Source organism: Gymnogyps californianus, chromosome 4 (genome assembly GCF_018139145.2).
Source record: "Gymnogyps californianus isolate 813 chromosome 4, ASM1813914v2, whole genome shotgun sequence".
NCBI classification, from domain to species: Eukaryota; Metazoa; Chordata; class Aves; order Accipitriformes; family Cathartidae; genus Gymnogyps; species Gymnogyps californianus.
This window is the reverse complement of record NC_059474.1, coordinates 37,593,926-37,614,589: the sequence shown is the minus strand read 5'-3', so window position 1 is coordinate 37,614,589 and position 20,664 is coordinate 37,593,926. Positions and strand designations below refer to the sequence as shown.

Below are 20,664 nucleotides of genomic sequence, written 5' to 3'. Positions count from 1 at the left end.
TGGGTTGGAAATAAGTTCCCTGTCTGCAGATATGTGGCAGGTTTTTACAGTTTGCCACGTTTATCCTCTCACCCCATTTCTCTTTCCATCAAATTAGAGGCATTGAGGTAGACGAATACATTTATATATATGATTCTTTAAAAAAAAAAACAACAACCAAATATTTTGTCTTTCCTCTTGGTCTGTTGTCATCATTTGAAGAAAGTGCTCTGAGATTTTACAGTTTACCAGATCCACATGTCATAATGTATTCAAACTACCATCCAAAAATCTACAGCAGGGAAACTTCTCTTCTGTGACCCTTTCTGAGAAAGCATATCAGCTATCTAAGCATGGCTTCTTAGCATTGCCCGATTGCACCAAGCACTTAGGAGAACCACATCAATGTCTCATGTTCTTGCTCTAATGCGTGCCTATATCCGGAGCTGTGAAGGCAGCTGGTGTCTCCAGCACTATAGAAAGTACATCACTCCTTCCAAAGTCATAGGCAACTTCTCATTTTAACAATCCATGGGGCTTTTAGGGAAGGCTCCAGGTGTCTCTAGTGCATTTGGAAGCAGCAGCAGTGTTCCCTGTCATCTTTTCCAAAATGAAAGGTTTCCGCTATCAATTCAGGCTTGGTGGGAGTTGGAAGTGGCTGCCTGTCAAAGAAGCTGTGGATTAGGTACATAGTGATGTCTTGCTTCTGTCCAGAATGGACGTTTCCAGGTCTCACTCAGCTCCAAATGTCACGGGCAGCCAGAAGCTGGCTGCCTCTGATGGCAACGCCATGTGTAGGGCTCTGCCTCTCCAGCATGTGTGGCTCTGTTCTGCGCCTGTCAAAATCTGCTTGCCTGTTGTTTTAGACATCAGTGCCACATGTTACTCTTCTCTGACAGAAGAGCAGGTATGTGGTCTAATTACAAGGCAGGACCAAAGGGTGTGTAGTCTCTTCAGTGTGTGGTCATATACCTGGTGAGTGCAGTACAGCACAATTATTTAGCAGGTGGAAACCACGTCCTGAAATTTCTAAAGGATTGTAGAATCCTGGATGGACCTTAGGAAAGTCCTCGAAATCTGAAGTACCAATGTCCTAGTTCCATTTCAGTACTTCATAATCTTTAAAAAACAGAACTCTAAAAGCCAGATAATTGTTATTTGTAGGCCATACCATACTGACATCGGTTCAGGCAACTGCTTTCAGTCATTTCTGACACATGCTTTGTAAATGGCAGTGCTCAGATACACGTGTGACTGTCCACACTGTTCTGATGCTTTAACATGAAGCTTAATATTGCAGGTAGTACTTCCATGACTTTCTGCATTGCAGAGATTTTCAGCTATGTCTAACATGAGATAAATTTATTTTCCTTGGTATCCCATAGCTATGACTTTTGGATGTCTGTGTGAGTTTCATATAATGTTTACAGCATTGCTGATGAGCTCATTGTGCTTCCTTAGTGTGGAAATATTTTGTAAATAATAATGTAATTTCATATGTTTACCACATTCTTTCTTTCAAAACTGGGAGACAGAGAGAGAATGACTAGTCAGAAAACAAAGTTGTTACGCTTCACCACCTTATTGGGCTGAACTGGGCTGAAAGTGTTTTTAACATCTTTCATTGAAATAGTGCAAAATCTAAACATGTTTAACATCTATGTCTTGAAGCATGAACATTAAATATACTTTCTTGTCTCTTGCAAGAATACCATTATGGATAACGCCTTTGGTTGATGTTTTTTAAGCAAAGATCTTTTACTGTGTTTCAGACTAAGTGCAAAGCATAATATAATATTTACTATTTCAGGAGTGCGCAGTATTAATATTTGATTGGTATTGTGGATGTCACATGCTATTATTGTTAGCGGCACTGAGAGTAAGACGTTCATTGAGAAAGATAATCCTCACACAGAAGGATGTAGGAACATGTAATTGGCAGTCAGGAGGTTAAAAGAGACTTGACAAGATTTCAAGGGATTAAAAAAGTTAATCTGTCAAGGAGCATACCCACCTCTGCTCCGAAAAAGGCTTGTATTCTAATTAAGATTTATCACGAGGTTTTTGGCAATAGTCCTGTCACCCTTCCACTTTTGCCCAGTGGAGCAAATTGAAACTCAGTAATCCTGGCAATATAATAGGTGTAGTAATAAACTGCAAGATGACATGATGTCATTGTCCATAGGTCCCACACTGTGTGATTCTGCCATCATACTGTGATGCAATATGATGGTTTTTCAAAATCTGGATGGTGTTTTCGGGAATGCTGAAATCTCTTGCAAGCACGTTATGTAGAGATGTGGACCCTTCTGACCTCCTCCTGTAATCTTCTGGCAGACTCCCAAATAGTGGCAATTTTTCAGTCTAATGAGAAATGAAGTTAAATTACACCAGCTACTTTTTTTGGATAAATAGCAAGCTTAGAGTAATTTAGAGATGTAGTTCTTATTTTATCAATGCAGGTAAACATGTATATTTTAGTAGTATGTAAACATACGTAATAGTTCAAATGTATGCTTATGTTTAAGAGATTTTGCAAAGCAGACATGAAATTACTCAGGTGATTACTCAGGTTGTTGTGGACATAGGATTACAGTCTTCTCTTCTTTGCTGGTAGTTTCCATTAATTTCTAACTCGTGTCTGTGAAGAAAGAAACCAGCCCTTAGAGAAGTGTTATCTGCTGTGATATGTGAATTACAATACCTGTATTAAAACTGGTAGTTTTGTGTATAAATTGCATCTTTTATAAATTCCATCTTTTCTGTAAATTGCAATCTTTTATTGAATCTTTTCTATGAAAAAACCTGCTTGGTCTCTTTTTGAATGCTTTAAAAAATTCATGCTGTTGAAAATGTCTGATTTAGATCAAATTTTGGTAAACCTCTCCATACACAAGCACTTTAGAATAAAAAGGTCAAGTACATGTGTGCAAACTTGCTTTGAGCAATATCATTTGATGTTACATTTATGCCTGAGATCGCAAGAACACATGGGTTTTATATAGGTGTAATTATCCCACTGCAGTGATTAATAATGGATGAAAGTTAGGTGTCCTCTGAAGTAGACAGGAATCTTTAAATATGAGATCCTTCATTTTCACATTGATGCCATTTCAGACAACTTCATTCACAAAAACAAAAAAAAATGCTGTCTCTTGGGAATCGTCACCTATAACAGCATTTGTCATTTTATAATCCAGGAAAAGCAAATGTGCCTCAACTGTTTAGATGGTGTGGATGTTTGCATTTGAAATGCTTAATTTTCCTCAGTAATAAAACCAGTCAAACAAAACCAGAGTGGTTTTGCCAACATTTGATGAAATAGGATCACACAAATGTATCTCTTTTAATAACTCTATAGAAGGAGTAATATAGGAGGGGGTTAGGTATTGTAAATTAACATCAGCAATTTGGAAAATTAGCTAGCTCCAGAAACCTTTAAGTAAAGAAACAGGTATGTTTCCTATGTTTTTAATTGAAAAATACTTCAAAGTTACCATTACTATGGTACAGGAAGAGTAGTATTTTTATTTCAATAATACTCATTGAAAATCTGAAACAACAGCCAGCTGCATAGTTAACACCCTTTGCTAACCACCGATTTACATGAGTTTCACAAGGTGTAACACAATAACTGGGTACAATAAATTTATCTTCACTTCTGAAAGCTCCAAACTCATCTGTTGTTTCACCTTCTCTTTCATCCTTGAAATGCCACATTTCACACCAGTTTTTATTGAGGCATTTTTGCTGGACAGCAGGTCCTCATTTGACTCATTCCAAATCTTTTCACACTGCCAAGGAATAGTTCTTTATGTTTTCAACTTATTTGCCAGCTTTTTGGTCCCCAGCAGCTTCTTTTCTGTCTCTTCTGTTAGTAATATCAAGTAGAGGTAATGATATTGAGGTATCCATTTTTTAAGAGGAGAGATACAATCCTTCTTGTTATTTCAATTCAGCTGGAGCCAAAAGTAGAGGATAATTTTAAGACACGTCCTTATTACTGATCCAGTATCTTTTCACACAGTAAAAGGAGTAGTTGGATTTCTCCATTAATTTTATGAGTGACTGCTACTTTAAAGCTAAGACTGCCTATTCTTAATATCACCTGTAAGATTTTATAGTTCAATGTCGTGGCTGATTTTATTTTAAGGGGGAAAAAAATCAATGTGAAACTGTAATCCTAACTTGTTTTTCCCAAGGCTTACATAACTCTTAAAAAATACAAAGTGGCTTACAAACTGGCTTGTAAGCAACAAATCACTGGCCTTACAAACAATTAACAGTAAGGTTGTCTTTGTCATAGGTTCCTTTCATAAATCATATATGATGAATTATTTTTTGTTTGCTTTTTATTAGTAGTATTTTTCATGTACCTACAGTATATCTTTGCTCACAGGAATAGTTTCATAAAAGCCACGTCTCGCTTTAGTGAGGCCTCTGGAGGAACATGGTGTGTTATTCCAATGCACATAAAACGCATTAATGACTATATAATAAAGGATGATCCATCTAGTAGCCAGTCCCTCCTGTGTGTCTCTGGCCCACACACAGCTGCTTAGGCAGCTGTGATGTGGAATCATCACCATGATCCCTGGTGATGTAGTGAGGAACTATGTCCCTGTGAGCAACTAAGCTAAAACAGAGGGTGATGGAGAGGTTTCAGTAGGGGGATGACTGCGATCACTGAGCTGACTTAAACCTTGGATTTTTGAACCAAGGATTTGGCAAGGTTGTTTGCTTATGCAGATAGCTAATGGCTTACAAGTTTATATTGGAGGTGTTGAGGTAAGGTAGAGTTGTGTAAAAAGGCCTCTTTGATGGTGAACTCAGTGTGTCCATTGTGCTTTTAAATATGGATTTAAGTGGAAATTCTGTGGTTTTGCAAGTTGATCTGCATGTAGTGGTTGGTTTATGCATCTACATAATAGCACAGTTCAGGTAGGTGAGTAGTAATTATCATGGATAGATCTAAATCACCATGAAGAAGTTTTATGAAGAGGTTATAGGTTATTTTGTTTTGGCCTCAACCTTTGATCTACAAGTGGACCGCTGTAATCGTGATATCATGAAGCCTAACAAACAGCAAAGGATTAGAAAACCTATATATTGACTTGCACATTCAATCAACTTCCATATGATCTCAGCAGGAAATTCAAAACAAAAGCTAATTTATGGAAAAATATGTAGTTCTAATCACAGTTTAGCTCCGTGGGGTTCCAAATAACACACTACAGTCTCTACATGCAGATGCTTTCATCTTACATTCCAGATTTGGTGACATTCCAAAAGTTCTTATCAAACCTTATTATCATCTTTTATTAAAGCTTATTACATTTCTCCTTATTGCATGTTTGCTGTAATATTCTGTCATTCTTAATATGGAATAAAAAAGCTTTGATCTTTTTTAGCAAGTCATGAGATGGAAATATGCAACACAAGTATTTCACTATATACTATAAAATCCCCGCTCGGTGTGTCCTTTGAACATCATATTAATTGGCCCCTGTTTCTTTTTCCTTTGGTTCTTAAATCTTTTCATCAGACTGCACTTCTCTATGCCATCAACATGCAAATAGGTTATGCATGATCATATAGTGCCATTTCATTATTATTATATCCCTCAAGAGATTCGTGGGGTTTTGTTGGGTTTGGGGGTTGGGGGGGGTGTTGTAATAAATAACGCTTTTGAACTATAAAAATAGTTGGACCCATTTGTTGATGCTCTTGCCTAAGAAAGATGTTTCCAATGGATTTTGAGACATTACATCGGCATTGCTTTTCTTAACACTTCTGTTTTATGAGGGCTGCGATCTAAAGGATGTCACCCTGAGCAAGACTTCTGTTGGAGTTGTGGAAGAAAACTAAAATAGATAAGCACAAACCTGAGCCTCAGCTGTTTTCGAGAAAGCAAGTTTAAGGGAGGAAAGGGAAGGAGTTAAAGATTGAGAAGGAAGAGCGTAAAGAAATGCCTGAAGGAATACAGAGAAGTAATTATCCTGCAGTCTTAACCCGGTCTTGAAAAGCGTAAATCAGGGGAATTTTTTTTCTCCCCCACAATACTTGACAACAAAATCATTGATTATGACTTTATTAGATAGAAACCCAAAATTTATGGAATGTTTTTCATGCCTTTGTATGAACTAAAAGAGACAAAACAACCCTTGTCTCAAAGGAGTCAGCAATCTAATATGCACTTCCCCATCATTTCTGTACCCGTAATGATTTTTCACCGTCTTGTTAACTGTGAACAACATTATCTGAAAAAAAACAAGCTATGTTCAGGAGAAAGCCCAGGATACTAAAGACCATTTAGGTAGTACTGAGGACTATTACATAATGGGGAATGTTGGATGATCATCAGACTAAATGGACAAATCTGAAACAAGACATAACAGATACATCTTATTTAAATAAGAGGCTACTGAATAATGGTCTTTGTTTCTGTTTTAAGAAATCTGGATTCTCCCTTAAGCTTTGAATGTGCCTCACATAATGCTGTTGACAGAATTAGACCATTGTTTATATAAAAGTCCCTGGCTTGACAACTAAAATGAGACGTCTAGCCGTACAAGTTTTCAGAGGAATAAACACTCCATTTTGGGATGAATGTAGTAAAAACAGTTACACTGAAACTACCACACATCTTTCTTAACAGTTCAAATGCAACAATTCTTTAAAATAGCATATAATCATCTTTGATTAGTGGTCAAAGAAAGTAAGTTTATCCATAGTAGATAGCTGATATATCTTTGTTGCTATGTTTTTTCTAGGCAATTTTTTGTGATGTGTTTTGCAAATTGTTTGCTAAAAGGTTCCAAGAGAAAATGAGGAATAGAGTGTACAGGTTGGAGTTTTTGGCAGATGAAACAGTAGAATCAATGGACCCATTCAACAGTTCGGGATAAAAGGAAAGAGGCCACACTTTTTCAGTTACTGTATTGATCTTGATAGGTATCACTAAGTTTTTCATATATTGCTATACTGTAATGTTTTACATTCAGAACATAGGTTCAGAAACTTTTCTATGATGCTCCTGGTGGCTAACTTTTTGAAGATGCTCAAAAGCATGCACTTTTAAGTTATTTTAAACTTAGAAATAACAGGCGTTTGTTGATTTGAGAAAAACACTAATAAAGAAAGAACTTGGTTTTGTAACTTTTAATTCACTTTATTTAAAATTTTAATTAACTGTTTTTAATTCACTATTTGATCTGCAGCAACATCCAAGGCATCCTATTATCTTAGAAAAAAGCAAATGAATGCAAATCACTGGCAGTTGATTTGCACATCTTCTGGTCCACTCTAGGTCCTTCAGAACAAAATAGGTTTGGATTCTAATTATAGCTGCAAGAAAAATATATGGGAGATAATTTTAAAAACCACTTCAGTGTTCAAATATTTCATTTGAAAATGTATTGCCAACAGGGAGATGAACTAGAAGATAATCCTTCAACAAGATTGAGCAATAATTGCAATTTGCTTAGTTTAAATTATAATCTTTTTGCATTGCTTTAAATATAAATGATATTCACTTTTCCTTATGTGCAAGTGTGCATATATATTATTCTATTAATTCTAGGGAAGCAATTTTGTAAATCATGGTTTGAAAGCATCAGCACCCAGAAATATGTAGCAGTAGCAGTCCTGGGAGATGAGTTCAATATCTTAGCAAGAAGCTCATCTCCAAGCACAGCTTCATGAATAATAAGACTTGATTACCATACCTTTTAAAACGCATGGGAGAAAGGAAGGAGGGTCGCCAACATCATTCAGTTCCTCTTGCCAACTTTCCGCATAGTGTCGAGTTCTTTATGTTTATAGAACATATGCCATAGGCCTTATCTGCAGAGGTCTTGGGGAGATACTTGCTACTTAGAGATAGCCGGTGTTTTTTCTTTCTGCTGTCTATCGTTAATTTTTCATTTGTTGTTATTCTAAGAAGAGGTGGAAGAAAATTGGAAGTCCATTTCTCAATTCAGGCAACTCTGTTTCTGCTTCTTTCTACTTAAAAGAATCCTCCTGTCTGTGAATTCTTGTTCCCCTGAAATGCACTGTGTCATCTTTAGAATTCTGTCACTGCAAAAAACAAGTTTACCAAACTCAGAATGGAAGCTGTTGAATTACTGGCAGTTCTGACCAGTACTTCAGAGACTTCAGACTCAAACTTCTCTTGCCTCTGCAGTTACTGTAGGGCTACTTCTGTGAATAAAGCCTCTGCTTATATGCATATGGTTTTGCCTGTTCATCCTTATCACCTGCATCTTTAATGCTTTCACTTGCACAGCTCGTAGAGTGTTTGCTATGCCCTTTGTTTTTCATATGAGCCTATTTGTCACTTACAGTATTTTAAAAAAAGATGTGGTTGATCCTGGTGAGTTATCATAAAGATGCCCTTGAATTTTGACCAGAACAATAAATAAGTTTCTCTGGTTGTTACTGCATATTGCTACTCTTTCCTACAAAGAAAAAAAAATATTCTTTCTTTCTGTTAGCAATCATAAACCCCCAGCGTTGTATGTATATTCAGATCTGTGTCCAAACTTTCTTTTCTGTTCAGAGCTACATCCTGGATACTGGAGGATGCTAACACCTCTCTAATTTCTTTATCAAACAGCTGTCCCTGTCCTCTTACCATTCAAGTGTATGAGGAGGGGGGAAAAAAAAATCCAGACAAGCCCAGTTTTTGCTCAATGGAGAAACAGAAACCAATAAATTGGTTTTCTGTTACAATTCTTTTTTGTGCCTCATAACTTTGGCAGAAGAGAGCTTTGAGCTAGTGAGCAAGGCAGCGAAGGGAAAGCGCTCCCCAGTTGAATGCAGCAGGTAGTCGTCAGCTCTCACAGTTCTAGTTCTGCCACGTACTTACATAAATTATCCGTCTCTCTTACCACTTACTAATAAAGGGACTGATTTCTTTTTGGCTTGCAGAAGAAAGTCTCAAAGAGGGTTTTGAAGTGATAATACAGTATGTTTGCTCCAGAACAAGTTCCTTGTAAAGAGAATGCATAAAGCACAGCAATACTAGCTTGATAAAGGAGCATGCAAGACAAATGGGCTGGCAACATTAAAAGAATGAAATGGCCTGATAGCAGCAACTTCTTCCTGAAGCAGATTATTGTAAAATGTTTTACACAGTGTAAACTAGTCATAATATTTTTTCAAGTGTTTGTTGTGAAATGTATTCTTAGTTGCTATTTTAATTATTGAGTGGAAATGAAGGCCTTGTAGACTGATTACAAACCAAAATAACTAGACCTCAATTACATAGTGAAAGGTAAGATCAACCAAGCTTGAAAAAGCAGTTTAAGGTGGTTGAGAAACCCTTCAGTGAACTGTGTGGTGACAGATGGTAAGATTACCTGATAGCCTGTAACAAATGATAGCATTTTTGTGTTAACATCAATGCTACTGTAGGTATAAATGCACTTCTTTAGTCTGAGCTCTGAATCTTTTGAATATCCCATTCCATTTGGCATGTTCTGCTTTGCCGAAATATAAAGCGGGGGGGGGCAAAAGCCCAACTGTTAAGTTTGGTTACTGCTTCTATGTTTGAGATTTGTTCCGGAGAATTCAGCCATATCCACCAATACCACCTAGACACTGGTGCTGTGTTCATGCCAAGAGCAGCACAGATCCTAGAGGACTTTCTCGTCTCTGATGCCTCTCCTTCCCGCTCTGTTAGAGGGAATGGAGTCCTCACCATTTAAACTGTCACCACACTCTAAAGGCTGGCCATAATGCTGATAATTTGGCCAGTAGCAGTACAAATACCACCTTAAACAACTCTGTCAGTCCCAAGGTAAAATGCTATCATAACTCTAGCGAGTGAAGAAGATCCGTTGGTAGCTAGAGATTACTTTGCAGAATACAGATGGGGACTGAAACTGCAGAATAGGCAGAGGGATATCATCATCTGTTTCTCTGCTTGAAAAGTCATCTTGTTCCACGATGGGAGCAATCATGCCAGTCTTGATACAAGTAAAAGGAGGCTTTTGTTAGGGTCTGTGGGCACATTTGGAATTGTGACAACCCATCTTTTCTCCCACCCCCTGAGGGTTCATCCATGCTTGCAGTTGTGGGTTATTCAAATTGAGTTGTTGTGGTCTGTGACCACAACCATCACAAGCTGCTTGCCTTCTGGTTAGAGGCATCTGGCATTCTCAGACAAGTCCTTGCTGCCATCAAAGATATGCCAGTATTGAAAGTTGTTCCAGTGTTAGTACCCTCATAGATTTGGCAGACTCAGAACTAGTTACTCTAGGAAGGGTCTCTTGTCTTCATTGTCATTTCTAACACCAAATAAATGCCAAATTGAATGGGAATAAACCAGTCGTGACAGGCAATATCTAATCCAAAAATCAAGAAACTGCTTTACATTAGATTTGGGACTAAAATAGCAGCTGAGAATAGAGAAATATGTTTTGCTTTATATGTTTTTGCTTTAATTTTGCTTCAAATATCAAATTCTTTATAGAAAGAAGTAAACCTACCATTTTTCTGAACATAAAAACAGAGAAGGGGATTGAACTCTTACATCCCCATCCCAAAGGTGGAAGAAAGTCTTCATCCTTTTCTAGACCTGAGGAAATCAAACAAATGTATACACCACTGCAGTCTGCCTGCATCATTTCCCCTCTGGAAATTCAGAACTAGTTCATAATATTTGACTTGAAGGTCTCAGACCCCCTGCTGAGGTGTGCTCTCAGTGTGCAGTTACCAGTACCATGTGCTGCTTACCAGACTCATGGGGGCATCAAGAATTTTTAACAGGTGCCTCGCTGTCCTTATAACACTGATAAGGGCTTAAAGTTTGCTTTTATATAGATGGCTGGCTGAGAAGAGACCAATCTTAACTGACAAAATAGTGCCTGAATTTGTCTTAATCAGTCAATTTACCCATGTTCTTGAAGTTCCCCATCTAAAGAAATTGTGCCTTGTATTTTGATCCTGTATCAACAAGCCTAATTCTTTCATGTTGTTCTCATATGTTTGTAGTGAAAGCAGAATTCTCTAAATTCCATAGTGCTGTTTCAGAGAGTTTACGTATTTGAATTATTTAGTGTATTAGTACACACTATAAGTTTTGGGTTGTCATTGGAGTTGTCAAGCAACACTTTTGGTCTGCTTCAAAAATATTCCGATATTCACAATCTGTGAAACAGCTGCATGTATCTATCTGTTCATTTTTATTAGACATTGTTTATTGAACTTGGTGCCAGTTCAGTGTCAAAGTTGAGAGAGCAATAGCATTTTTGAGAGATATAACTATTACTCACCATCTTTGACAGCGAACTACAGTGGGACTCACATCAGTACAAACACAAAGAAAAGGTAATTGTCACTTACCTTGTAGTGACTATGGTTCTTTGAGATGTAATCAATATAGATCCCACAGTCCTTGCCTTTGAAGACTTCAAATTCCAGCTGTTTTGAATTATGAGGGAATGGCTAGAAGGTCATGTTGGAGCTTCCCCTTCTGATCTCCCACTGGAGCATGAAAAGACACAGGGCATGTACATAGCACCAGCAGACAGAGCTGTTAATGATGTTCTAAGCTCCTGTGTTTGGAAGGGATGCACTTCTAGAGTTACAAAATGAATGTCACTTTCTTTTTTTCTCCTGAAGAGTATTAAAAGTGATAAGCCAGCAAAGTTAGGAGAGGTGATTTAGAGCTCCAGACTGAAGACAAGGAATGTACTGGGTTTGAATCATGAAATATTTAGCTATTTGCAGTCTTTCATTGCTGCCAGTGAAGTGAACTAGTGTAACAGATAGTAGAGTTTGACCCTAGGGATTTTGACGAAATATATTAAAACAGATACAATCATCAGATGATTAATACATAAATAAGAATTTCAGCTGAGGTAGGGCCAAAATAATAATGGCTAATTCTAGTGATGTGCCAAAAATGGTGGTGGTTGGATTTATGGTTTAACAAGAGATGAAAGGGGAAAAAAGAAATAAGGTTTTAGGGTCAAGGAACATTCTACATTATCAGGCTTTGACAGGCAATTTAAGGTCTGAGAAATAAGAGTAATAGGAGAGTCAGAGACTTGGAACAAAGAGATATGTCATCTATAGTGAGGATTTCAGTCTTTGAAGCATTCAGTAATAGGTCTTTGGTTGCATTCTGGTTTTTTGTTTTGTTGAGGGTAAGGGGGAGGGTTTAAGGCAAAGACCTGGCAGAGAGGGTCTTAATTCTACAGTGTTTGCTGTCTGGCTGACTAAACTTCCACTGATGCCTGTTCATCTTAAGTAAGGGTTGCCATAGTCAATACAGAGAGGCTGAAAGATCAGAGATGAAACCAAAAGGGATGAAGAATTGTTTGTCATTTGGATAGAAGGAATTAATAAAGTTGACTGTTGCAGTGATCTGTTTCAGAGACAGAAGGAGCAGATGCAACAAGATTCAGTGAATTATCTTCCTTATATTTTGCACTAATAGTTAAAATACATTATTACAGAATTTTTTCCCAGTGTATTTTTATTCCCCAGTAGCACTGAAAGACTATTTTAGCTTTGGAGATAACTGCTGTCATGGAATGAGCAAACCCATGTTATACTAAACACAAATTAGAGTAATTACAATGAAATTAGTTTTGGTGGTATCATAGAGTCATTGGAAGAGAAGGAAATACACCATAGATAGCAAGAAATTGCATATGTTATGTGTATCACAGTATAGCATTAAGGTGATTCTCCCCCCCCCCCCCCCATATTTTTGCTCTAAAAGTTTAGACGGGGAGTTCATTCATTAATCTCTGGTGGTATCAAGGTTCCTTAAGTAGTTCCCCCTAACACCATGGAAGGTTGACTCTGTCTTTCATAATTAGCTTAGCTAAACTTTTTAACATGGTATCACCTTTCTAATAAACGTAGTTGTAGGAAATTAAGTAGTTCAGAAACGTAGCTTATGCATTATCATTATCATTATCAAAGTGCCCCAGTGGCTCCAGCTCTGCTAATGGTCCTGGTCCTCGTTCTGTAGACTAGCGTGGGGAATGGGCACGTAACTGGAGATTGCGCAGGGTGTTGATGACAGCATGAAAAGGAGTGTTCATGTCTTAGGTTAGCCCTGCAACACCCACAGCACCCTCCTTCCTCTCTTCTTGCGTTGTTTCTTTTCCCTTTCTGACTAACCAGAACAGATCCGTCTGCTGGTGAAATGATTTATTTTAGTAGGTCATTTAGGAGCTCACTTAAATGATTCGTCTCTTCAGAAGGATCAAAAATGAAAAAAGAGAAAAGGACATAATTACTGCCTATCCTTTTGAACATTGATTTGGGACCGGTAAAAGACTCAAAATGAGACTGGTGAGCTTTCTGTCAACTGTGTTCACCGAAAGCACTGTATCATTAAAGGACAGTGGTAGTAATTGCTTAGTGCCGTTGCTAAGTTGAACTATTAGTCTGTGAATGCTTGTTCCTGTAATTTAATTTTTTAATGTATGAGTTGCTATTCCACTGCAAAGCGTGGAAAGCCATTATTTGTGCGATTTGTCATTGTGGTTAAGAGCATCAAATAACCTGTATCCTTTACCACCAGCAATGCATCTGTTTGGCCTCAACTGGCAGTTGCAGCAAACTGAAAATGATACATTTGAGAATGGAAAAGTGAATTCTGATACTGTGCCAACACATCCTGTAACAGTACCTGCTGGAGAAAATGGTAAGTGAAACAGGCACCAATTTCTCTCCTTCTTTCCGAGCATTTCCTTTCTTTGTGTCTTATTTACATCGCCAGACTTTAACACTTTTCCTCCAAAACTCCGTATATTTAATGGAAGTACAGAGCATTTGTAATTAATAGTAATTGTAAATAGATATGTAGATATTAAACAGGAGTTGTATTCCAATTGAAAAGAGCACACCGTTCCTCCTACCTAGCATGTGAAGGGAGTGATGGATCCCGAACGATAGTGTTGATCTTACTAGGAAAGCTGGCTGTCAACCAAAATTCCTCATGGGAATTTACATGTAATATTTGATGAGGATAGAAAAGCTCTCATCACATCCAGAGAAGCAGAACTTCCACTTACTCTAAAATCTTTGATAACGTAATGATTGTTCTGAGGTCTTCAGAGGTAGCAGGATGGTGCTGTGGCTGGCTCGGACCATCGTGCCTGAGAGGCTGGGGTGGCTGGGGTCTTGTGCTGCTGAAATGGCCACAACAAAGCCAGGGAGCCCGAGATGACAGGACACACTGTTTCGTAAGGGGGACCTGATACCGAGATTCAATCTTTGGAAGTCCCAGCGAGCTCTGGATAGTTTTCAGACAAAAGCCTTCTGTGTGACAGGGGGGACATAATCTCTTTTTCTGAAGAGTTGGCACCAGAAAAGGCACTTTAGGGAGGTTTTGCATATTTTCGAAGCTTCTCTCTTAGCTGTGTTTAGAAGGCAGTTCATGATAAAGGGGCTTCCTATGGCATGATGACCTCCCTATGGAATGGCTTGTGTTTTTCTCTACAGATGATGATGTTTTCTTCTTTTTTCTTTAATTTCTCTCTGAAATTTAATAGGTCATGTATAATACGCTCATTTGTTTTCTCAAAGTTTCTAGCATATAATATTGAGTCTGACTCATCCAACCAATATATAAAGGAAAAAAAAAAACAAACTTTATTAATTTTGTTGTAGGAGCTTTTAAAATACAAACCACATAAAGGGATTATTTTTTATCGACCTTTTTCCATGTTGCCCTTTAAGATTCTCAAAACATTTAAGAGCCTGTGCACTTTTGGCTAACACAGGCTTTAAAATCAATAGGTTTTGAATGGAAAACTTGATTTAAATGGTTGATGAATGCGGTGTTTGCTTCATTACACAAAAATCCATTTTCCCTTTCACAAGGTAGAGCTGACCTCCTTACCACTGAGGAGGAGGAAGCCTCTGCCAGCAGTTGACATCTTAAAAATTTTTCAAGTTATCAGAGCTCCAAGTTATAGAAAAGATACAGCTCAGTTCATTCTTTTTGTCGTCTTTGTAAGCATATGAAACTTCTCCAGTAGGTCTTTTTCTTTTTTCATTTCCTTTACCCTACTGCCCTTTTCTTGCACTTAGATATTCATTATCTCTTTCTGTGTTCTTACTTGTTTTGAATGAATAGCAAAAAACTACTGTATGGTTAATGAATATTGATGCTGCAGTGACAGCTCATCATCCCACTGTCTTCTGCCCTGAGTAGCCAATATACTTTCTTCTATAAAATATATACATTTTTTGTAAATGTTTTATAAATATAAATTGTTCTTTTTCCCTTGATCATTTTTAATTTTTTTTACAAATTAAAATCTGTTATACTTTGCCTCAAAAATAAAAGGAGATAACAAGTATATCAAATCTGGTTTTTCCTTCCTTATGTCCCTAAATACTGTACAAGAGAACAGAGTTAATTCCATCCACTGTTAAAATGCTGTCCTCTGCAGAATATGGTAAGTGGTCATTTATCAGCATACATCAATACTAAACAACAGACAGACCAGAGAATACACATTTTAAACCACAGAAGGAAGGTTAAGCAGAAGGGAAAGTGTGTTGACTATATGTGAAATTTAAGGAGGGGGGCCCTGTGCTGTCATACTAGTTACTGAAAAATGTAAGGAAGAATCAATAAAGCCTTGATTTGGATACTTTGACAGCTGAACAACTTTCAGTACTGCCCCTCTTTACCCCCCTGGTAATATCCTGCTACTCTGATTTAGATGGGAGAAATTCCCAGTGTTGTATGGGCCAGGCATTTTCCTTGACTCACTCTCGTCTAAACTTTGGATAATCCTGGGCCTGCTTTGGTCAGAAAATCATAGCCCACTGTGTCCTAGATCCCAGGTATTCATTTGCTATTCAGAAGTACAGGTACTTTGTGTGATGAATTAGTAAAGCTTAAACTTGAAAATGCATCCTTATGACCTCTGAAGAAAATTCAGCTGTGGTTTACCTAGAAACAGCTAGTCATAAATTGACGGTAAAAGCATGTTAAATCATCCTTAAATGCAAATCATTTGTTAAGTGAAGCTTGAATCTCTGAACAAGCCTTTCCCAAAGTTTTTTTGTTTGTTTCTTTTGTGGATTTTTTTTTTTTCCCCCTCTCCCAGTGCTTCTCTCTATATGAACAGTAAACTGCTGGCAACATACCAGCTGCTGCTGACAGGGCTGCATAAGGTGGCATAAGAATGTATGTTTTCTATGTATATGATGAGTTTTATAGGCCATTGCAGCTTAGGTTCTCCAAAGTAATTTGTAAGCCATGCTAATCAAATACAAACATTTACGTGAGGTGCATGAGTGCTTTATCTGTTTTTACAACTAGGCGATAGAAAAGAAAGGTTAAAAAACAGAGCTTGTTTAACCGTTGTGTTCTAGGAGTTGGTCACATCTCACATGTTGCTGGCTTTATTTTATATCATATAAAATCTATGTGCAATTCAGAAATACCTTTTAAAAAATGCAATAGAGGAAAAAAGTGAATGGGAAAAGGGGCATTTCTTTTGCCTTACTTAGATGCACTTTTTGAGATTATACTCATTAAAATACTTTATACTTGCTTTAACTGATATGTATTGAGCTTTTTTCTTTTGTTTACAGTATCTCATATTAATTAAAGGTACAGTAACTTCTTAATTAGATGTATGTTGGGTTTTTTTCCTAAAAAGGTATGTTTTTAAGGAGGATTTTGATTTCATTTCTTGAAAGGGTTGTTGCAAAAGGATGTCTCAGAAAAATATCTGAATACAAGGTTATTCAATGGAATGGGAGAGCATGCTATTGACTGTAAATCCAGCCTTGCAACCTAATATTCTAATTAGTACTGCCTTTGAAGGATGGAAAATTATATTATGTGTGACACTATACAGCAATTATTGTTGAGCATTTTTGATTTTTCGTTGTGCATTCATTCTTATTCTGTGTTACAGATACTCAGTTATTCATAGTATATCTTGTGTTTTAATCTATAGAATGTTTGCAAATAAGGAGAGGGAGTTTGGCTTCATGTCATTTTAGTGATATTTGTGAATTATTTTTCTTGTATAATAATTAAATATTGTATATTGCTTTAAATATTTGTTTAGCTCAGGTTTTTGTCCACCCTGACCTCACACAGTTGAAATACAATTTGCAAATACTAAATATAACAAGTATTTTACCTATTAATTAGGCATAATGCATTGGATTATTCGTATCACAAATGCATCATATAATGTTTGTATGTATTAGGTAGTATGTGATACAGCAAAGTAATGTATTTTGTAAATTAAATGATAGTATATCTAGCGGTATAAGTACAAATCATGATATAAATATTATTTACCTATAAATATTTATGTGTATTTGTATTATTGTCTTTTGGGGAGGGTCTGTGAAAGAAGAAATTTTGGGGGTAGAGAAGAAGTATAGTGAAAGAGAATATATTCAGGAGGCTAGGTATTTTAAAATTTGGTTTCTTATTTGGGCTGTTATGTCATTATGGAATGGTGAATGAACGTGACATTTCAAATTTTGATATAAAGCTGTGTATAAGAACTGTTACTGTTTAGAAAGTGAAAAGGAAATTATGACACTACTAAGATTTTTCTTATGCCCATTGAGATACAACAGGGAACAAAGAATAATTAATGCCCTGTTCTTAGGAGGGCAAACAAGTAGTGACAATTTTGAGAGAGGTGGCGTGGTGTTAAAGGGGCATGTGGCTACAGGGTAAAACTATCTCTTTTTTGGTGAAGAAAATGGGAGTCCGTAAGATCATTATCTGCTAAGGATAAGTGTTGAAGGCCAGTAATAGGCATTCCTGGCAAGTTGGTCAAAATGTTTGATAAAGTGCACCCGCTCAAGCTGTCTAGTTCATCTTTTCAGTAGTAAGAGGTAGTTGTTTTTCATTTCAAATGTAGAAATAGGAGAAGCTGCAGATCAATACTGCAAACAAGTGTTTATTGTTTAGTGATTACCAGTCATCAGTGTGTGAATTTATACGACACAACATGCTTAAATTTGAAGGAAGTGGTAAGAAACAAATGCTTAAATGAACCGAAATAGTGAATACAGATCCGTCTTCTAGAATAACATATGAATATTGTGAAAGGTTAAGTCCAAAGTTAGAAAAGCATCAGACTCATCCTGAAAAGTGTGAAGAAAATGGTTTCTCCAAGATCAGATACTTCACTGTCTCTTCTCAGCAGAACCCTGATCAATATGATGATCCTGTAAGTGAGACATTTTCAATGACTGCAATACCGTTGTGGCACAGCTCTGATGATGATACAAGCCCCCACTCAAGGCCTCTCAGTAGTGCTTCTGTACCTGTTTAATTCAGCAGCAGTCTCTGTTCATCTTGGATGCACAGAAAGTGGCAAGGATCAATCTGTGACCTCACCTGGCATTTCAGATTTTAATCTAGTTTTTTAAAGTCTAAATGTTTGCAAAAAGGTTGTGTCAGTTTGTTCCATCAAATGATGAATAATGTAGAATTTGAACATAAAAGACAGGGCAGCAACAGAACATTGTCAGTTCTTCAGAACACTTGTATGCAAAGAAGTCAGCATCACTTGAACATGCTTATCACATTCAGATGGGTTTAGTTCAATCTTTATAATAGACTAGCTGCTGAAAAAAAGAGTATAAATTGATAAAAACACAACAGGCCGTAAGATTGTAACTACAGTTCCATTTTTCTTTATATTGCTTCACTCAAGGCTCACCTTGATGTGCCAGCTGCTTAAATGTGGCATTACTTGCTTACTCCAGAGTTGTCATGTGTTGGTAAGCAAGTTCTTACACACATTTTTGCATCTTAGTCTAGATTTGACAGCACTGATTCCATCGGATTGAAGTAGGCTTTTACCCTGACACCAGCTTCCAAGACTGCCTATGTCCAGCCGCACGGCATGGAGTTAGTGCCTGAACATCAGATCTGAGCCTTTGGCCTCAAACAGACTTGATACAAACTCATCTAAACCATCCTAGATGTTAAAGCTGGGTGGTGACAGTTTGTGCAAACCACTTCTTTAGTGCATCAGTCTTAGTAGTTCTGTTTCCTACGAATCTGGCCGGTAGAAGACACTACCACAGCTAAACCACAATTTGTTTGCTGATGAGCTTTGAGAAAGGTTTGTAATCTTTGCCAGATTTAGCATGTGCCCGTGCAGTACAAGCAGGGGCAATGTGGAGATCTCAGAGCTGTCACAGACCTATGCTGTCCGTAGCCTCCAGCCCAGTGCCTTGCAGGGTCATCAGCTTGGGCTGGAACAGTTTACCCCTTTCATTTATATGATGGTGCTTCACCAGGATGGCACAGAGCCTTGCAGATTGGATGATACTGTTCTGTACTCGAGCTGCAGTGTAGATTCAGTCTCTGTTGCCTGGACTTACCCACTTGAACAAAAAGTTTATTGGGGGTATCTGAAGTTATTGCTTTATTTTCTTCTTTTTTAATGCCACAACCAGTAGTCCAGTTTTTCGGTGTTGGCGTTTGACATCGTGTGTCTTTTGCATGTTAGCATCTTCTTTGCTGCTTCTGGGCATTTCCAAGCCATCATCACTGGCCTCCTAAGGCTAACCAACAGTTGCACAAATGCTTTATATAGAAAAATCGTTAATGCCCTTCAGTGCTATGTTCTTATTCCTAGTAATTGACCTGCAGGATAAATACATATTCATGATGTAGAAAACAGTGAAAGTACCAGGCTTTGACATGCTATTATACATTTTGTTCAGGAGGCAGTGTGGACAAGGAGGTGATAACAAGCTTGGGGTTGAGGCTAGGGAGTGCAGAGAATGTAGGCATTATGGGGAGCGAAGGCATAAGAACATAGGCACAATGGAGCAAGAAACATTGCCTTTTGGGGGGGGGAACACAAAAAAAACCCAAAAATAGGAAACCAGAGCTGCAGACATTGTTAGCATTGTATAAATGCTATGATATTTAATGTAGAAAAGACTGTATGTTAGTTCTCTTGACTGCTTATGTTTATGTATCTATTATTCTTAAAATCTGCATGGTGCATTTCCCTTTACCTTAGATTTTTTTTAGTGTGAGACTTTATGCTGGAAAACCCCTGTTAAAATACTTGGGGAAAAAAATGAATAGTTTAATGTACATCCCAAAACAGTTTCCATAATGCTAGTGCTTAGGGGAGTTACAGTATTTTTACTTGGTAGGTATTTGTGGTATCTTTGCCTTTTTATTTCCAAATCAGTGAATTCCCTGGGATTTTATATTCAGAAAGATTGTCAGGTAACATTTTATCTGAGGTGATTCTAAATATTTGACAGTTTATATGAAGGATGATTAAAAGCAAGACAGGAATACTAATTTTTGGTCTCTTATTATTCTAACCTGTCAGGAAAATTGGGGGGATTTGTGCAAGAAAACAACACTATAGATTCTGGAGAACTTGATATAGGCCGAAGAGCAATACAAGAAGTTCCCCCTGGGATTTTTTGGAGATCACAACTCTTCATTGATCAGCCACAATTTCTAAAATTCAACATATCCCTTCAGAAAGATGCATTGATTGGAGTATATGGCCGAAAAGGCTTACCACCTTCACACACTCAGGTAAGAACTGCTTGCATTAAAAGTAGGACATGTTATTGAAAACTGTGAGCTTGTATCTTTTGTATCTTTTTTCTTTCTGAAGATTACATCCTTTTCCATTTTGCTGATTTTTATTTTTACTTTTTATACTTCAT

General features: G+C 37.3%; 1 protein-coding gene across 1 annotated transcript in view; it reads left to right on the top strand.

Moving 5' to 3' along the window:
- Positions 1–20,664, top strand: part of TENM3 (teneurin transmembrane protein 3) — a 388,381-nt gene that overhangs the window by 274,046 nt on the left and 93,671 nt on the right. The window contains exons 6-7 of the mRNA XM_050895382.1: positions 13,529–13,651; positions 20,316–20,530. Of these exons, the coding sequence (XP_050751339.1) occupies positions 13,529–13,651; positions 20,316–20,530 (338 nt within the window). The remainder of the gene's footprint in view (positions 1–13,528; positions 13,652–20,315; positions 20,531–20,664) is intronic.